This window comes from Eurypyga helias, unplaced genomic scaffold, assembly GCF_000690775.1.
Source record: "Eurypyga helias isolate BGI_N326 unplaced genomic scaffold, ASM69077v1 scaffold2748, whole genome shotgun sequence".
In the NCBI taxonomy this organism is placed as follows: domain Eukaryota; kingdom Metazoa; phylum Chordata; class Aves; order Eurypygiformes; family Eurypygidae; genus Eurypyga; species Eurypyga helias.
In genome coordinates, this window is record NW_010268681.1 from 2492 (window position 1) to 17063 (window position 14572).

The window sequence follows — 14572 nt, forward strand, 5'->3', positions numbered from 1 at the left end:
AGAAAGCAGCTACAAGACACAAGCAGCAGCAGAGAGAGCAGCCAAGGAGCTTTATTTCTGTGGAAATCAAGGGCAAAAATTAAGTTTGAAGCAAGCCTGAATCCAACCCAACATACGCAGGAAAAGCTGTTAAGCAGCTTGTAAGGGCTGACAACGAGAAAGCCTGTGTCCTGGGAAGTGCTACCATGTCCAGAGCTGACCTGAACTCCAAGAGCTGTTCCTGAGCTCTCGGCATGGCAGGAAGCTACCTTGGCTCTGTTGGCCTTCTCCCATGCGAGCCCCATTCAAAAGGTCATCCAGGTCCTCCCTCCACCAGAACCCCATACCAGACCTGCCTTCCCCCGTACAATGTGTTTTGAAGTCCTCAGGCAAAGGCCTAGGAAGTGCCAAGTGTTGTCAAGCCAGGGCACGGATGGCTCTGCATGTCCCTATCTCTGGCAGAATCACTCTCAGTGGGAAGAGCTGGTTTCAGCTGCTACGTCTGTGGGGACAGCCCCAGAAGACCCCGTTTTTCCACCCCCAACCCCAGTCCCACAAAAACCAAGTTTTTTCCCAAAGCTGTCAAGGAGTCTGTCTTATTTAGTAGGTTAGTTACTTGGTTTCTTAGCAACTCATGGGTACTCAGCATGAAATGTGACACCCCAAAAAGAGGTTACTTCGTAGGTCTCTCACTGTGAAGGTTGCCTCTGCACCTGTCAGATTTCCTTAAGCTTTCTGGTTCAGTCTTGATTCCAGCAATAATCACTCCTGTCTTTGAGCAGTCCTGTGCCAGAGAGCATTTATCCATTGATGATCTTCTCACTGATGTATCCAGGCATGGTATAGATCAAAAGGACCAGGAAGATGGTCAGAACAGCAACAATGAACAGCACAATGATGTATTTCTTGTACCGCTTCCAGATAAAGAACACAAAGGTCTTCATGGGATTCACAAACCAGTTGAAAGAAGTTTTTGGCCGGCTGGAAAAGAAAGGCAAGAATAGCTAAGCACGGGCTCAATCTACAGAGCAGTGGATCCATGTGTGCCCCTCAGTTTTGGTGCCCTGCCACCTTCATGGGTCACCAGCTCTTCCTGCTGCTTCCAACCAGGATCACCCTAGGGGCTGCAACAACTACAGTGCCTGTGAAAATGCTGGAGAGCCTTAGGACAGCCCTCGCAGAGCTGTTCTACACCCACGTGGCCAGGGGTGCATTCATGTGGTTAAACCAGAGCTGCCCCTTTTGTCCAAGCAGTGTTTCGGCATAGCTACGGTGAGTACCTCACCACGATCAGTCCTCTCCCAGATGCTGCAGCCATAAGTCCTGCTGGGCCCACTTGAGCTCTGGGAAGCCCTGGCAGCCCCAAGTCTGCAGTGTTCACTGCCCCAGGCCTCACTGACTGCTCTCAGCTTCCCGACAAGCAGATGCTCCCCGTCCCCATGCAAACAGCTGCTGAAAACACGGCACTGTCCATCCACGTTAAATGTAATAACACAGATACTCACTTGGGCTTTTCCAGGGGTTCAGGCTCTTTTCGGCCCAAACCAACAGGACTTTTCTCAGCCTCCTCCACAGTCAGCAGCTGGAACTCTGCTTCCACCTTACCCTGGAGGGGAAACACGTCTGAGGCACAGCCGCACATGCTGCTTTGCAGACCAGCCGGCTGACAACACGCCCTGCCAGGCCTGGGTATTTTTCTCCCAGTTTCACTTACAGATGCTCAGAGTAATTAACTTCTCTCTCCAGACATTAGCTACATTCTCTCACTTTACAGCCAGTGGAAACTGTGGCCTGACAAGAAACTAACTGTGTTGCAGACAAGGCACTGTATTGTAATGTGCTGCCCAGCTCTCTGGATTTGTCTGTAGGCTCCCACACTGGCAGTGAGCTAAACTCACCCTTGGGGACAAACAATGGTCTGCTAGCAGAGCCATCAGCAGCGAGTCTGCCCTGAGAGTGTTGGCACCTGCTTGTTTGTAGGCAGGGCCCCTAGGGCAAGCCTTTGCTGCTGTCCTGTCTGGCTGATGGGCAGCCATGTGCCTCTTGCTTTGCTCCCTCACCGAGCACTGTTCTATGGGAAATTCCAAGGAAGACATGAAGTTGAACACCCCCTGCATGCCACTGCAGCTGGGTCTTCTGGGTAGGTGACGCACTGGATTTGCCACAGATGGGACAAGTCTGGGTCACTGCTGCCTCTGTAAGTTATGTGCATGCAGGACAGGTTGCCATGTCAAGGCAGAGGCAAAACACTAGCTCTCTGCCCACCTGTGCCACCACCCTGCCTTACCGTCAGGAGGTACTTGTTCCCACTGGGGTCCGTGAACTCCACATCCTCTGGTTTGACTGAGCTTCCCCACTTCTTTTTCTTCTTCTTCCGCTTGATTTCCCTTTCTTCTCTCTCCTCATCTTCTTGATCTTTGAGTTTGATGAAGGGCCACCAACCCCGCATGCGCTTGTTTCGGAAGATGGAGAAGCGAGGAGTTGCGTTCTCCTTGGCCATCTTGATGGTGCAAAGCTCTGAGCTCTTGGCTGCCCGCACCATGTCATGCAGCTTCAGCTCAATGGAGCCTGCAGGCACAGTGAAGAGAAGAGCTCATGGTGAAATCCTGAGGTCAGCCCCACACACCATTTGGCTTTCTATCCCCGCAATTGCCCCACCACCATGAGTAGATACCAGCTGCTGCAATGATCTAGTGAAGTTCTGTACTTTTATAGGTGGAGAACCTGAAGCTCAGCATAAAAAAGGACCAGCCCAAGAGTTAGAGTCTAAGAAGCAGAAGCCACAGCTCTTGTCTCTAATGTGGCCAGTTTGATTTGCATGTGGTACAGTGGGTTATTTTGACTCTTTTACCATGTCCCACCCTGCTCTTTCCCACAAATGTCAACAAAAAATTACAAAATCTAGGAAACTCTTCTAAAATTTCAAGTCTGTCTTACATGTGAAACAGCCTCAGTTCACTTCACTGCTCGGCCTCACACCCTTGTCCTCCTTGGAAGGAGCTCCTGGCCCACTTTAGCACTGAATTAACAGAAGCATAGCCAGCAACCAAGGGGTGTGGGTGTTCTCCTCCACTGAGCTCTGATGAGAGTGCATCTGGATACAGTGTCCACTTTTGGGCCCCCAAAACAAGAAAGGTGCCAACTAACTAGAGTCCAGTAACTCAGATGGTCAAGGCTAGAGTATGTGCCATAGCAGGATGGGACGAGAGACCCACGCATGTTCAGTCCAGAGAAGAGGGGTCAATGGAGCGACCTTACTGAATCTCCCACAGCCTAAGGGGAGCTATAAGATGGAGCAGAATGGTGCAGCCAGGAAAAGTGGCCCAGAAGGGTGCTGGGATCTCCATCCTTGGAGATACTCAAAACTCATCCAGACAAGGCCCTGAGCAACCTGACCTATGTTGCATCCAGCCCTGCTTGGAGACAGAGGTTGCAATAAAGGTTGCTGTCTAACGATTTCTTCAGAGCCTGAGTAGCATTGGCTGAACGAATCACCATTGGAGGTGTCTCATGGAAGTAAATCCCTTTAAATATACCATGAAAGGCTGATGAACAAACAGAGTCTTTATCCTGCCCAATAAACAGCAGGGCAAAGTGACTGTTTTTTAATGGGGAGGTCACAGTTTGAAGAAGGGAAGGACAACCGAACAGAGTGCTACAAACTGGGGAATGCCAGGAGAAGCAGGAGAGAAGCAATAGTGTTTGTGCTAGCGTAGTGTGGGCAGAATCACGACCAGCCCAGCTTCATCACCATGCCCTGCTGCATGCCCAGCTCATCAGGTTTGGTTACTGGGAAATACCAGAGCAGCCAGGGAGCTTGAGCCCCCAGTGATGGAATGCTGCAACTCAACTGCAAAGTCTCACAAAGGTTGCCAATCCCTGTGCCCACAATGTAAGCTCCTAGGAAAGCTGCTCCTTGGCCAAGTCTTTGGGGTCTGCATATCTAAGTGAGAGCAGGGAAAATGAGCAAGTTTATCAGAAGGGTTGTTGAGAAGCAGAACCTGGAAGTCCTGTGGTGTGAAAGGCCCTGAAAAAGGACACCAATGCCCTGGGAGCTTAATAGGTCTGTGTAGGAGAGGTGCACATCTCCAGGCCCTGCCTATAGCTCACATGTGAAAAACAGGACCAGGAGACTGCTGAGCTGAAGAGCTTGATCTGATGCTCCTTGTGTCCCTTCTTAGAGAGCTGGGCCCCAGCAGAAACACTGTAATACTCTAGAAAGATGAGGGGCAGGTCACACCATACCTAGAAAGTCATTAGCTGAAATCCTATCGTAATCCCAGACCTGGAGAACCACAACAGCCGGTTCCCGAAACTCTGATTCCTCCACGGAGAAGACAGAGTCCTTCTTCTTGTAGGTGATCTCTTTCTCGGTCGGGAGATAGTTGAAGCGGAAAACAAACCTCCAGTTGAAATTGCCCTCTCCAGTCAAGGAGTTGAAGTGAACATCCGTCTCTTGCTTGTCATGGTCAAGACCCTTTATCCAGCTGCACGAGAAACTCAGTCATGTCCTACACCCTGTTAGCCAGCCCCAAAGGCAGAGCAGAAGGGCTGAACCTCACCGGGTAGCAGGAAAGGAAGAGTCAAAGAGCCAAACCAGACCAACACCCAACCAACATCTCTACGGGGGTACAGCAGTCCATACAGGGGCACCTCATGCTGAGACAGGGACAACCAGAGGTTCAGTGAGGATGTGGGGCAGGACAGGGAGCAAGACAGACAGGCTCTGGTCTCCCACTGGCTCCCATCACACCTTTTCACGTAGATGTCGCTGGAAGGTTCTCCCGTTACTGGGTTGACATCATCAAGGATCACATCATCTGTGTTCCAGATAATCACACGCAGCTCATAGCTGTGGGAAGGACACAGGGGTGAGTGAGACTCATTCTGTTGCCCCTGGTGCCTGGGAGAGCAGGGCAAGCCCACACTGGCAGAGCAGCAGAACTTGAACCTTCCTATCACTGTGGTCCCCTGCCACGGCTCCTCTGGCAAAGCACAGGCCAGCAGTCTCGCTGCCATGCGCAAAGCCCTTCCCGGGGGTGGGGGGTAGCCACAAGACAAACATCCACAGGCAAAACAGGCGGCTTGTGCAAAGCAAATCCCTGGTGCTTGGGAAACCCACCCAGCACCACTTAGCCATAGGAGCACAAAAAGGCTTAGGCAGGAAGGGACCTCTGCAGTCTCTGCTCCAACCTCTGGCTCTAACTCCATAGTAGATCAGGGCTTCATCTGCATCAATTTTGCATATCTCCAAGGATGGATATCCCAGCACCTCTCTGGGTCACTCTGTCCCTATCCCAGGGTAGCTTCACTCTCACTGGGAAATGTTTTCAGTTGGAGTTTCCCTTGCTGCAATCTGTGTCCATGATCTCTTGTCCTTTCATGTGCACCTCTGAAAGGAATCTGGACCTTCCATCTCAACAGCTCCATTAGATCACTGAAAACAGCAGATCTCCTTCAGCTTTACTACTCCAGGCACCCTGCAGACATCTGTCCACTAGCCAAAACAGATGAGTAGCTCCGTCTGGGTTTTTGTCACCTTCATGTCCAGCCTTAGAGATTAACGCTGCCCCTCACAAACACTTGTGCAGCTGAAAGCGCTTATGCTCCACGCAGGTATACCCAGGGGCCATCCCATGGCCGGAGCTGACGCAGAGAGGAGGGCTGCATGCCAGGCTAGCACAGACCATCAGCCTGTGCAGGACTCTGTGGCACATCCCACCAGGCACAGCAAGGGACAGTGATCCTGCACACAGGCTCACCAGCCCCAGCCCCACTCCCATGGATGCTACCTGACAGGCAGTCGTGGCTTGATGTTGACAGGCGGCGGTGCAGGGACATCGTTTGGAAACATGTCAATCCACATGTGCAGGGAGCCCTGATGAGAGAAGACAGCTGAGAGACTTCAGAAGACAGACCACCCTCCAGCCCTTCAAGGAGTAAGGGCCTGATCCCACACGGAAAGCTCACACCAGAAAGCCACTGCTTGGCTGGCACACCCCAGCCCTTCAGAGTAACGTGTGACTGGATTTTAAATAGGGAAAAAATTAAAAATACCAGGAATTGTTTATTTCCCTCCCCCCTGTTCCCAAGAAAAAACATTTCAGCTGAACTAAGTTAATTTCAGAGGCAATCATGTCCCTCTGTCGTAACAAGAAGCATATGATGTTGCAATGCTTCAGCATAACCAAGAAAACTAAGAAGTGATGGGTCTGACCCGACCCTCCACAAACATATCCAAAGCCGACAAAAGCCGGAGTAACTGCAGAGCCCTGCTTTGTTACAGACCTCTGTCACCCAAAGGAACATGTTCAGTGCAGGACATGGAAGTGGCTAAGCTCAAATCACTGCACTGCATAAAACTGAGGAGGAATGTTTCTCCTCCAGCCAGCAGTTACGTCATGGCCCCAGGGAGAAGCTGGGGGGGCAGAACGGGGATCTTGCAGGGGAGCAAAGCAGCACTGATGGGGACAAAGCAGAGGAAAAGGCCCCTTTAGGGGACACTAAGAGGACAGGCGAGGACACTACCACCCACGGTGGTGCATGGTGGTGGGGCTCAGAAGGTAGAACATCCTCCCCCCAGCATCCTCATCAGAGCAGTGCTGCATGGCCTGAGGAGACAGGAAGGATTCTGGGCCACCAGCAATGTGACCACAACATCAATGGACAGAAGTCCCTTGAGGAAAGGGTGTTCAGAAACACCATGAGAGGTCAGAGGGTGGATCTAAGCAAAGGACACCCAAGGCCAACAGTCCTCACTTCACAGCAGGGCCACCCACAGACCCAGCTCTGGTCACCCACCCAGGAAGGGGCAATGCATGGGATTCATGCCATGATGAGGAGACAGAAGGACAACAGGAGACCAGCCAGGGTGTCTTCAGCTGCCCTGAAGGTCCTTCCCCAGAGCAAAGTCTAGGCTGGGCAAAGAAACACATCTCACCTGCACAAGCCCAGGGTTCTCCGGGTTGTACAGAGACCGGATCTCCACATGCTCTGGTACTAGCTTGTACCCATATCCTGGCATCTCTTCCCAGTGCTGCAGGACGTACAAAGCCTTATGTTCATCATCCACTGGCCAGTTCTCTTCTGCCACTTCTCTCTTGTTCCTCACAGAGGCCTCTGCAGCAGGACACAGACAGGTAGAAGATGAAGACATCTGGCCAGCAAGAGCCATGTCAGGACATTAGTCCAGGCACAAATAAGGGAAGATGATGGACTGGACAAGCAAGCACCTCCCCCGAAGAACAAAATGGGAAAAAGCAGGAGGATGAAGGGAATGAGTTCAGTATGTTGCAGTGATAAAGAAAACTATAGGCAGGAAAAAAAACAAGCTAAGAGAAATAAGAGGTGAAGGGCCCAAAAGAATTTCCTGTGGCTCTGGGAAAAGGATCTGGGGGACAACAAGGAGGATGTGACCCTCTGGCGCAGTTTAAGTCCCCATGTCTCTGTGGTAGTGCCAATAGATCCACGGATGAGAGGTTTTGCCCTAGAAGTGCTCCAGAAAAGCACGACTTGGCATTTGGCAGTGAGAGGCTACCGTGCTCTCCAGTAAATAATCGTCTGCGCGACTAATTGACTCCTTTGGCACAGTGAAGCCAAATGGCCATTCAAGACCAAATTCTGCTGGTAGGGAGAAAGGTGAGGACAAAATGACCCGCCCACCCCTCAGTTTGTGGAGACCATCTGCCCCCTAGAGATCAGTCTGAGACTGAAACCATCCCAAGCAGTCCCTGAGCACAGTTCAAGGGGATCCAACTACAGCACATTTGAACCAGAGCAGCTCCCAGGGAACACCAGGAGAGCATCTCGTTCCTCCCTTCCCAGCTACCCAGTGACCTGAGGAAGAGGGAGAAGGGCTATTGAAGGCTCCTTGCCCTCTCCTGAGTAGGATTTCTTTCCCCTTCAAGACATAATCCATAGAAGCCAGTAGAAAGCTGAAGAACAGCAGCACTGAAATGAGCAGAAGGTAAAGTTGGCCATACATGTAGGTCCCCACCTCTCTGGGTAAGCACAGGGATTATACTTTCTACAGGCCTTTTGGGGCCCAGCCATCCAGACATGGGCCACATCTGCTCCATCCTTTCCTCCCAGCTGGATTCAACTGCACGGGTGTTGGCCACCGGAGGGAATGTGCACAGGAGGGTCAGGCCTGTGCTCAGGGAAGTTCTCCATCACTGCTGATGGAAGGCATGGAAGGTTGCTGGGTTCTTGGACATCCATAGCCCTGGTTCAGGGTTTGTAACGCCAGTGAGAAGGAAAGAAAAACTGCGAAGGCCACCCACAAGGAGGATATCAACAGTAGTGAGGAGCAGTGGGGAGTCAGCCAAGGTACCCAAAGCCACCAGAAGCAGAGAGCATCCCTGAAGGACAAAGCCAGCTAAAAACATGAAAGAAGACTGGAAAAGCTCCATCTCACCCTGCACCTCCCCCCCCAACCCCCCCCAAAAAACCCAACCCAAAAAGAAAACAAAAAAAAAAGGATGCTAGTATCTCGCCGATGGTGAGCACAAGCACAAGCAGATGGAGGTACAGCTCTGAGTCAGTGTCAGCCACCACAACAAGCTACGCCTTCTCTGGCTGCCCAAGCCATCAAACCCCCATACACATCACTGCCAGGCAAGCAGGTTTACTTTGCTGCCCCCACTGCCTGGGAAGCCACTTTGGGACCTAACTGCCTGGATCACCTTTTTCCACAGTGTAACACCATCGTCCACTGAAACCAGGCCACTGAGCACCAAGGATGCTCCCTGCTGTGACTGAGAAAGCTGGGCCATGCAGGGCACAGAGGGGGACAGCCAGCCTGGACACCCAAGGAAGAGAGGCTGGTGTGTTCCCAGACCTCTCACCAGTGTGTGCACTGCTGAGCACATACAGCTCTTTAAGGGAGCAGTCATTCTTCCCCAAGACCTCTGTACCTTCAGAAAAAGCCTCTGGAGGAATCTTGAATACTTTGTTGTCCACTTTGACCTCCTCCCGTCTATACTCTGCTGCAGGGAGTGAGTTTTTCTTGCATAAACTATCCAAGATCTGTGTGGGCTTAAAAGCATCTCGCCACATGTTGTAGCCATTTCTACATGGAAGGGAGAACAAAGACAACATCTTCATCTTAGACACAACAGGTTTTTTGTCCTAGACTGTGAAATGCCCTGCCTTCCCTACAGCAAAAGCTATGCTGCCAGATCCCTGCTCAGATTTTCACTGGGAAAACCACAGGCACACAACAGTTTAATGAATGAAAAGTTTAACAAGCTCTCCTCCCTCGAACAAGCCAGGCTTGCACCCCACAGAACCATTAGCTTCAGAGCAGCAGCAAGAGCAATTCCAGATGAAGCTTGTAAGCGGGAGAGAGGCTTTAGCAGTGCTGGGGTCTCAACTCCATGCCCACAGCTAATTCTCCAGCAGTGGGGCAGGAGAAAACTTTTCTGTAAACTGGCCAAGGATACCATAGAATCCACACTGAGTGAGGCCAAAGGAAAGCAGATGTCATGAGTTTTGCTGCCCACAGAAAAAAACAGAGGCCAGAGAAACCACCCTAACTTTCTGAAAAAGGTCAAAATTACATCAATGTCACTTTTCTCACAGAACACCAATATGAAAGCATTAAAGAAGTTTTTGCTACTATATGCAAAATATATTAGTCTGCAGTAGGAATTACAGCTATCACAGGAAGCCGGTAGGAGTCTAAAGGAGATGGAGTTATCCATGTAACTTGTAGTGAATCTGTGGATGCAAGCTCTGCCCTGCAAAACTGGAGGTGGTGTTACCCACTCAAACAGTAGGTAAGAAGAATGTGTCTCATGGCCTTAACGTGTCACACCAGAACCTACATGTCGTACTGAGAAGCCACTCCACAGTTGGCCCTGTGCTTGCTGTAGAATCGATTCTCCAAGTCAATCTTGGTCTCCCCAATCAGATCATCAGATCCAACCAAATCATGGTCAAATATTGCCACAGTGAGTTCTGATTCCATGGGAAAGGAGACTGTCAACTCCACAACTCTGGACAGAAGCAGACAGGGACAGTGTAAGTAGCAAAGAAGATGGAAATTAAACAAGTTAATTATCCTACACATTTAAGAACTGTATTTGACAGCTCAAAGACCTCTGATAAAGTTTGATTTTCCTAAGTTCGGCCTGTGCAGTTTTCAGCACGTGCAGTTTTCAGTGCACATGTTCAAACAAGAAAGTTACTTTTCCAGGCATGTATGCCCTTGGATAGAGGTCCTGTAGCTAGGGAAAAAGCCCTCCAATGCTTTGTTGCTGCTTGGCTTGTTAAATCAAGCCCTTGGGAGTGCTCCCCTCCTAACTCAAAACACTTTATAGCTCCTGTGTCAGCTGGAAAGAAACATGCCTGGGACCTTTGTGTTGCAGCACAAGCTTCTCCAGCACAAAGAAACACAGGACCACACATGCTGGGCCACAACCTGAGCCCCAGATCTGCCCTATTCCTATTGAACCTGATAGATGGAAACTTCCTTCATACTCTCCAAACACAGGATTGAGCTGCTTTGGGATGTATCGCTCCTTTGTGTCCTTCTGCTCCTGCCCCACAGTCACCACCACGTAGGGGTCTGCCTTGCCATTGGGGTCTGCTGGAGACAGGTTCGTAGCCTGGAATACATGAGAGGTACTTCCATACACCAGCTGCAGAGAACAGCCTACACAAGGAACACTGCACAGGCCTGAGACCACCCAAGCCCACTAGTCAAGTCCCGCTCAGCAACTGCCCCAGCATTGAAACAGGCACTGGTTCCCATGCAAATCCCCATACAACAAGCCACCGGTGTCCCCAGCTGTCAGCCCATCCCTGTCTCAGGGCAGATGAGAGGAGCTGAGAAATGCCCATCTGGATTTTTAGCACCTCCTAAAGCTACAAAGCATGCAAGGTTCCCCATGGAGAAGATGCAGCTGACTTCCATGGGGCTGGCAGTGCCTTCAGATCAGCATCGAGCTTTTCACAAGTGCCACTGCTCATATTTACTGAGTAATGAATAGCAGGAGGTCCACAGGGAGGGACAGACCCCCAAGCATTACTGCCACTACCACCAGAGACTCACCTTAACGATGTAAACTCTTACAAGAACCTTGATGGGTCTGTTCCTTGGAACACCTTGGGAGACCTTGGGCTCTGTGCCAGCTTCCTCGGTGGGGTAGACATAGAAGGACCCCTGCAGAAAAGACATTGCAGACACAAAGCAGAATACCTCAGGTGGGATTGGAGGCACCAAGACCAGCTTCACCTGCCAACTGGAAAATCAGAGCCATAGCCCCATGCAGACCACAGGCATGCTGTGTCCATGGGAGCAGTCCTTCCCAAAGGCACACTCATGTCCACATGGCCCAGGCAGTCCCTGTTTGCAAGTTAGGCTGCAGGCTGTCAGACCACTGCCAATGCCGGATCTGAACATCTCCAGGCACTTTGGACTGCGAAAGGCAGGGGGCACCAAAGGTTTTCTCAGGACCCTCTTCAATTAACTTCTGTAGTTGATACTTCAGTCTTCAAGAGCTCCTCGATGGGAGGATGATGCCTTTCTTAAACAAGTTTTACTAATTTTAAAGCCAGTGAAGCTCACTAATTCTTATTTGCATACTGAACATACCCAGAGGCCCCAACCAGAATAAGAGTCCTTTATGCTTCCTGCTTTCTCCTCACAAGAGCTAAAAAATCTTGATCAGGTGCATTTGTCAACTAATAAAGGACCACAGCACAAAATTGCTTCAACAGGCAGTAACAATATGCTGGCCATGCCACAGAGTGGCCCCACATCACCCTGAGTGCACACACACACTCTCCAAGGCTTTGCTCTGAAATACAGGTTATCCTAAGGATTTTCTTCCACCCGCAGCACAAATGTCATTCGAATGATACAGTACCTTGTACTTCCCCACAAAATGTTCATCCTCGTTTGCATCTTCATCCTCATTTGCTTTGCCACGATGAAGGGGGAAAATACACAGCCAGTCTTCAAAATTGTCAAACTCATTTTCCAGCTCAGAGTTGTAGATCTGAAATGAGCAGAAAGTAATTTTGGGCTTTTTCATGACATCTTAAAGAGGTGAAGAGTCAGAAAGACCATACTTCCCCCGCTTCAACCACTTCACCAAGTCCTACCTTACTGCTGGATTAGCCAGTGGAAGGTGTTACAGACTTCCCGTATCCCCCCAGGTCTCCCTCAGATGTACACACACATCCCAGCTTAGCTCCAAGGTCCCACTAGCTGTTTCAAAGCCCAGCAATGACGGATGGGGGCCCAGCACACACTGCAGGTTCTCCTCCCAGTCTAACCTCCACTGCAGGCGGTGAGGAGGACATGGACAAAGGGCAGGGGTTGAAAGAGGCCAGGTCTGTCACCTCAATAATCACCTGAAGCGTAGCGATGAGCTTCCTCTTGGGTCGAACAGGTTGAGCTTCAGTTACTGCCTTGTCTACTGCTTCCATGTCGATGGAGGATGCATTTAAATTCCCTCCATCTGGGAATGGCAACAGTAGATTAGGAAATGCTCTGCTCTCTCCCGTCATGAAATGGCCCCAGCAACAGCTTTCGCTTTCACCCAGGGCTTTGACCTGTGTCAAGGTAACTGGAGATTGCCAGCCTGTGAGAGGTGTCCTTATGGCATCTCAGGTTTCCCAGAAAGGCATGGCTGGACACGTGGGGGGACAAAAATTGGCACACACTTGCCTGCCTGCATGACTACTGTTTAGGAAGGAAGTGGGCAGAGACCAAATGGAGGAAGGACCAGCCTACTGGTGCTGTCAGGGGAGGCACCATGAGAGCTAACCCTCTTCTTTGGATGGATGCCTAATCTGATGGACTGCTGGTTTGGGTGGATGTCTAACTGAAGCATCACTACCACTTTGGGCGCAGGCAGCTGTGCATGGAAAGCGCATAGCTACACTCTTCTTTGGGGCACCAGTAACAAAAGGACAGAAAGGGTGCATCCTTGCCCCATTTCCCAAAGACCCCAGATCCCTTGAGCACTACTGGCATGCAGGTACCCTCCAGACCTCCAGAATATATATATATAACTATACCAGAAATAGTATTTACATCACTTCTATACTTACTGTCTCATCTTCCAGGTCATTGCTAGGTGAGCCACTGCTTACACTTCGGCAAATCTGAGCCTACAGCTGTAACAGTGTTCTCAGATCATCTGTTTATTATCACTGTCTTTCTGTTACTTCACAGTGAATCCTGTACCTCAGGTGAGTATCCCACATGCACAGAGTGATGCCCAGCTCCAGAACAGTTTTGCCTGTCCAGAATCCTCTCTCTCCATCCTACCTTTGCTTCCTGCTGTCACCCTGACAATCCCGTCATCCTTACAGCTCATTTTTCTGCAGGTTTTTGCTCACTCATGAAGGCTCTTGCTTCAACACAATTTTTCAAACTTTCTTGAGGCAAGTTTGGTGTTTTCAACTTGAACTAGCCTTTGGTAGCCCTTGCCAATGTTCCCAATCTCTCTGCTCCCTTTTGTGTTGTTTTTGCTGAATGTTGCAAAGCCACTGCCTGCTCAGACCCCATTCCGACAAGCCCAGCACCCTCTGGGATAGTGTAAGTTCTGGCTGTTCCCACAGAAGAGCTGGGTACTGCTAGAGGACTCACCTGCATCATTCAGGTCATCATTCTCAGCATCTTCCTCATCACTATGTGTCTGAAACACACACAAACAGTCACCCCACATCTCTGGCAGCAAAGGCTTCTCCATCCAAGCAAAGGACACTGCCAAAGCTTTCCTGACAGCAGGATCAGTAACACCTAGCCTGAGATCATTTGGCATTAACATCATTGCCAGAGGATATCCAGTGAGTGTCTTAATGACCTTTTCTTCACCCCAGATCTTCCTGCTGGCTTTTTTGATTGGGATTTAAGAGACACAGGGCAAGGAAGGAAACCTGGGGCAGACCTGCTCCCATAGCACATCCTGGGAAGACAGCAGGACAGAGATTAGGCAGTACAAAAGCCTCCTGCGTTGCAGCTAAAATTAGCAATGTCAGATTTTCAGGAGCACCTCAACAAAAGCCCAGGTCACATTCTCAAAACCACTTGGGCACCTAGCCTCAGGGATGTTTCAACATCCCTTGCCTGCTGAAATCAGTGCACCTCGTGGATGCCTGATAAAGTGTGCTTGACACAAAAAAGCCCACATATTCCTGCAGATCCATGTCAGGAGGGCTCCTGTCTCAGAGAGGAAGAATGATTCTAACCCACAGATTGGCAGGGCTCATTGACAGGCCTTTAAACTAGGTTGGAAGGGGGAGGGGGGAAAAACCAGCAGGGACACCAAGGGATGCCCAGAGCCTGGAGAAGAATCACTGCTCACCAGGAAAACACCTGGCAGGCAAAACAGGGGAATTCGAGATGAGCCAGTCAGCAAGCCAACTCCATTGGGAGCCCACCTTAAATGCCTCTGTGTGAACGCACCGAGCACGGGGAAAAACAAGAGGAGCTGGAGGCATGTGCACGCATGAAGGGCTATGACCTCATTGGCATTGTGGAAATGTAGGATGTCACAGGATGGCTCCTGGAATGCGTTGATGACAACTTCTTATTCAAGTGATAGAGGACCGACGAGGAGAGGTGCCGTGCTGG

At 50.4% G+C, this 14572-nt stretch overlaps 1 protein-coding gene across 1 annotated transcript; it reads right to left on the reverse strand.

Moving 5' to 3' along the window:
* Nucleotides 1–779: 779 nt before the first annotated feature.
* On the reverse strand, nucleotides 780–13634 carry LOC104505356 (fer-1-like protein 4; the record flags this gene model as incomplete). The annotated part of the gene is made up of 14 exons (XM_010157814.1): nucleotides 780–960; nucleotides 1485–1585; nucleotides 2267–2547; nucleotides 4225–4466; nucleotides 4733–4831; nucleotides 5772–5857; nucleotides 6920–7098; nucleotides 8895–9049; nucleotides 9807–9977; nucleotides 10462–10589; nucleotides 11036–11146; nucleotides 11853–11984; nucleotides 12343–12449; nucleotides 13586–13634. Coding segments are annotated over 14 exons (2022 nt in total), but the record flags the coding sequence as incomplete, so codon positions are not given.
* Nucleotides 13635–14572: the final 938 nt, after the last annotated feature.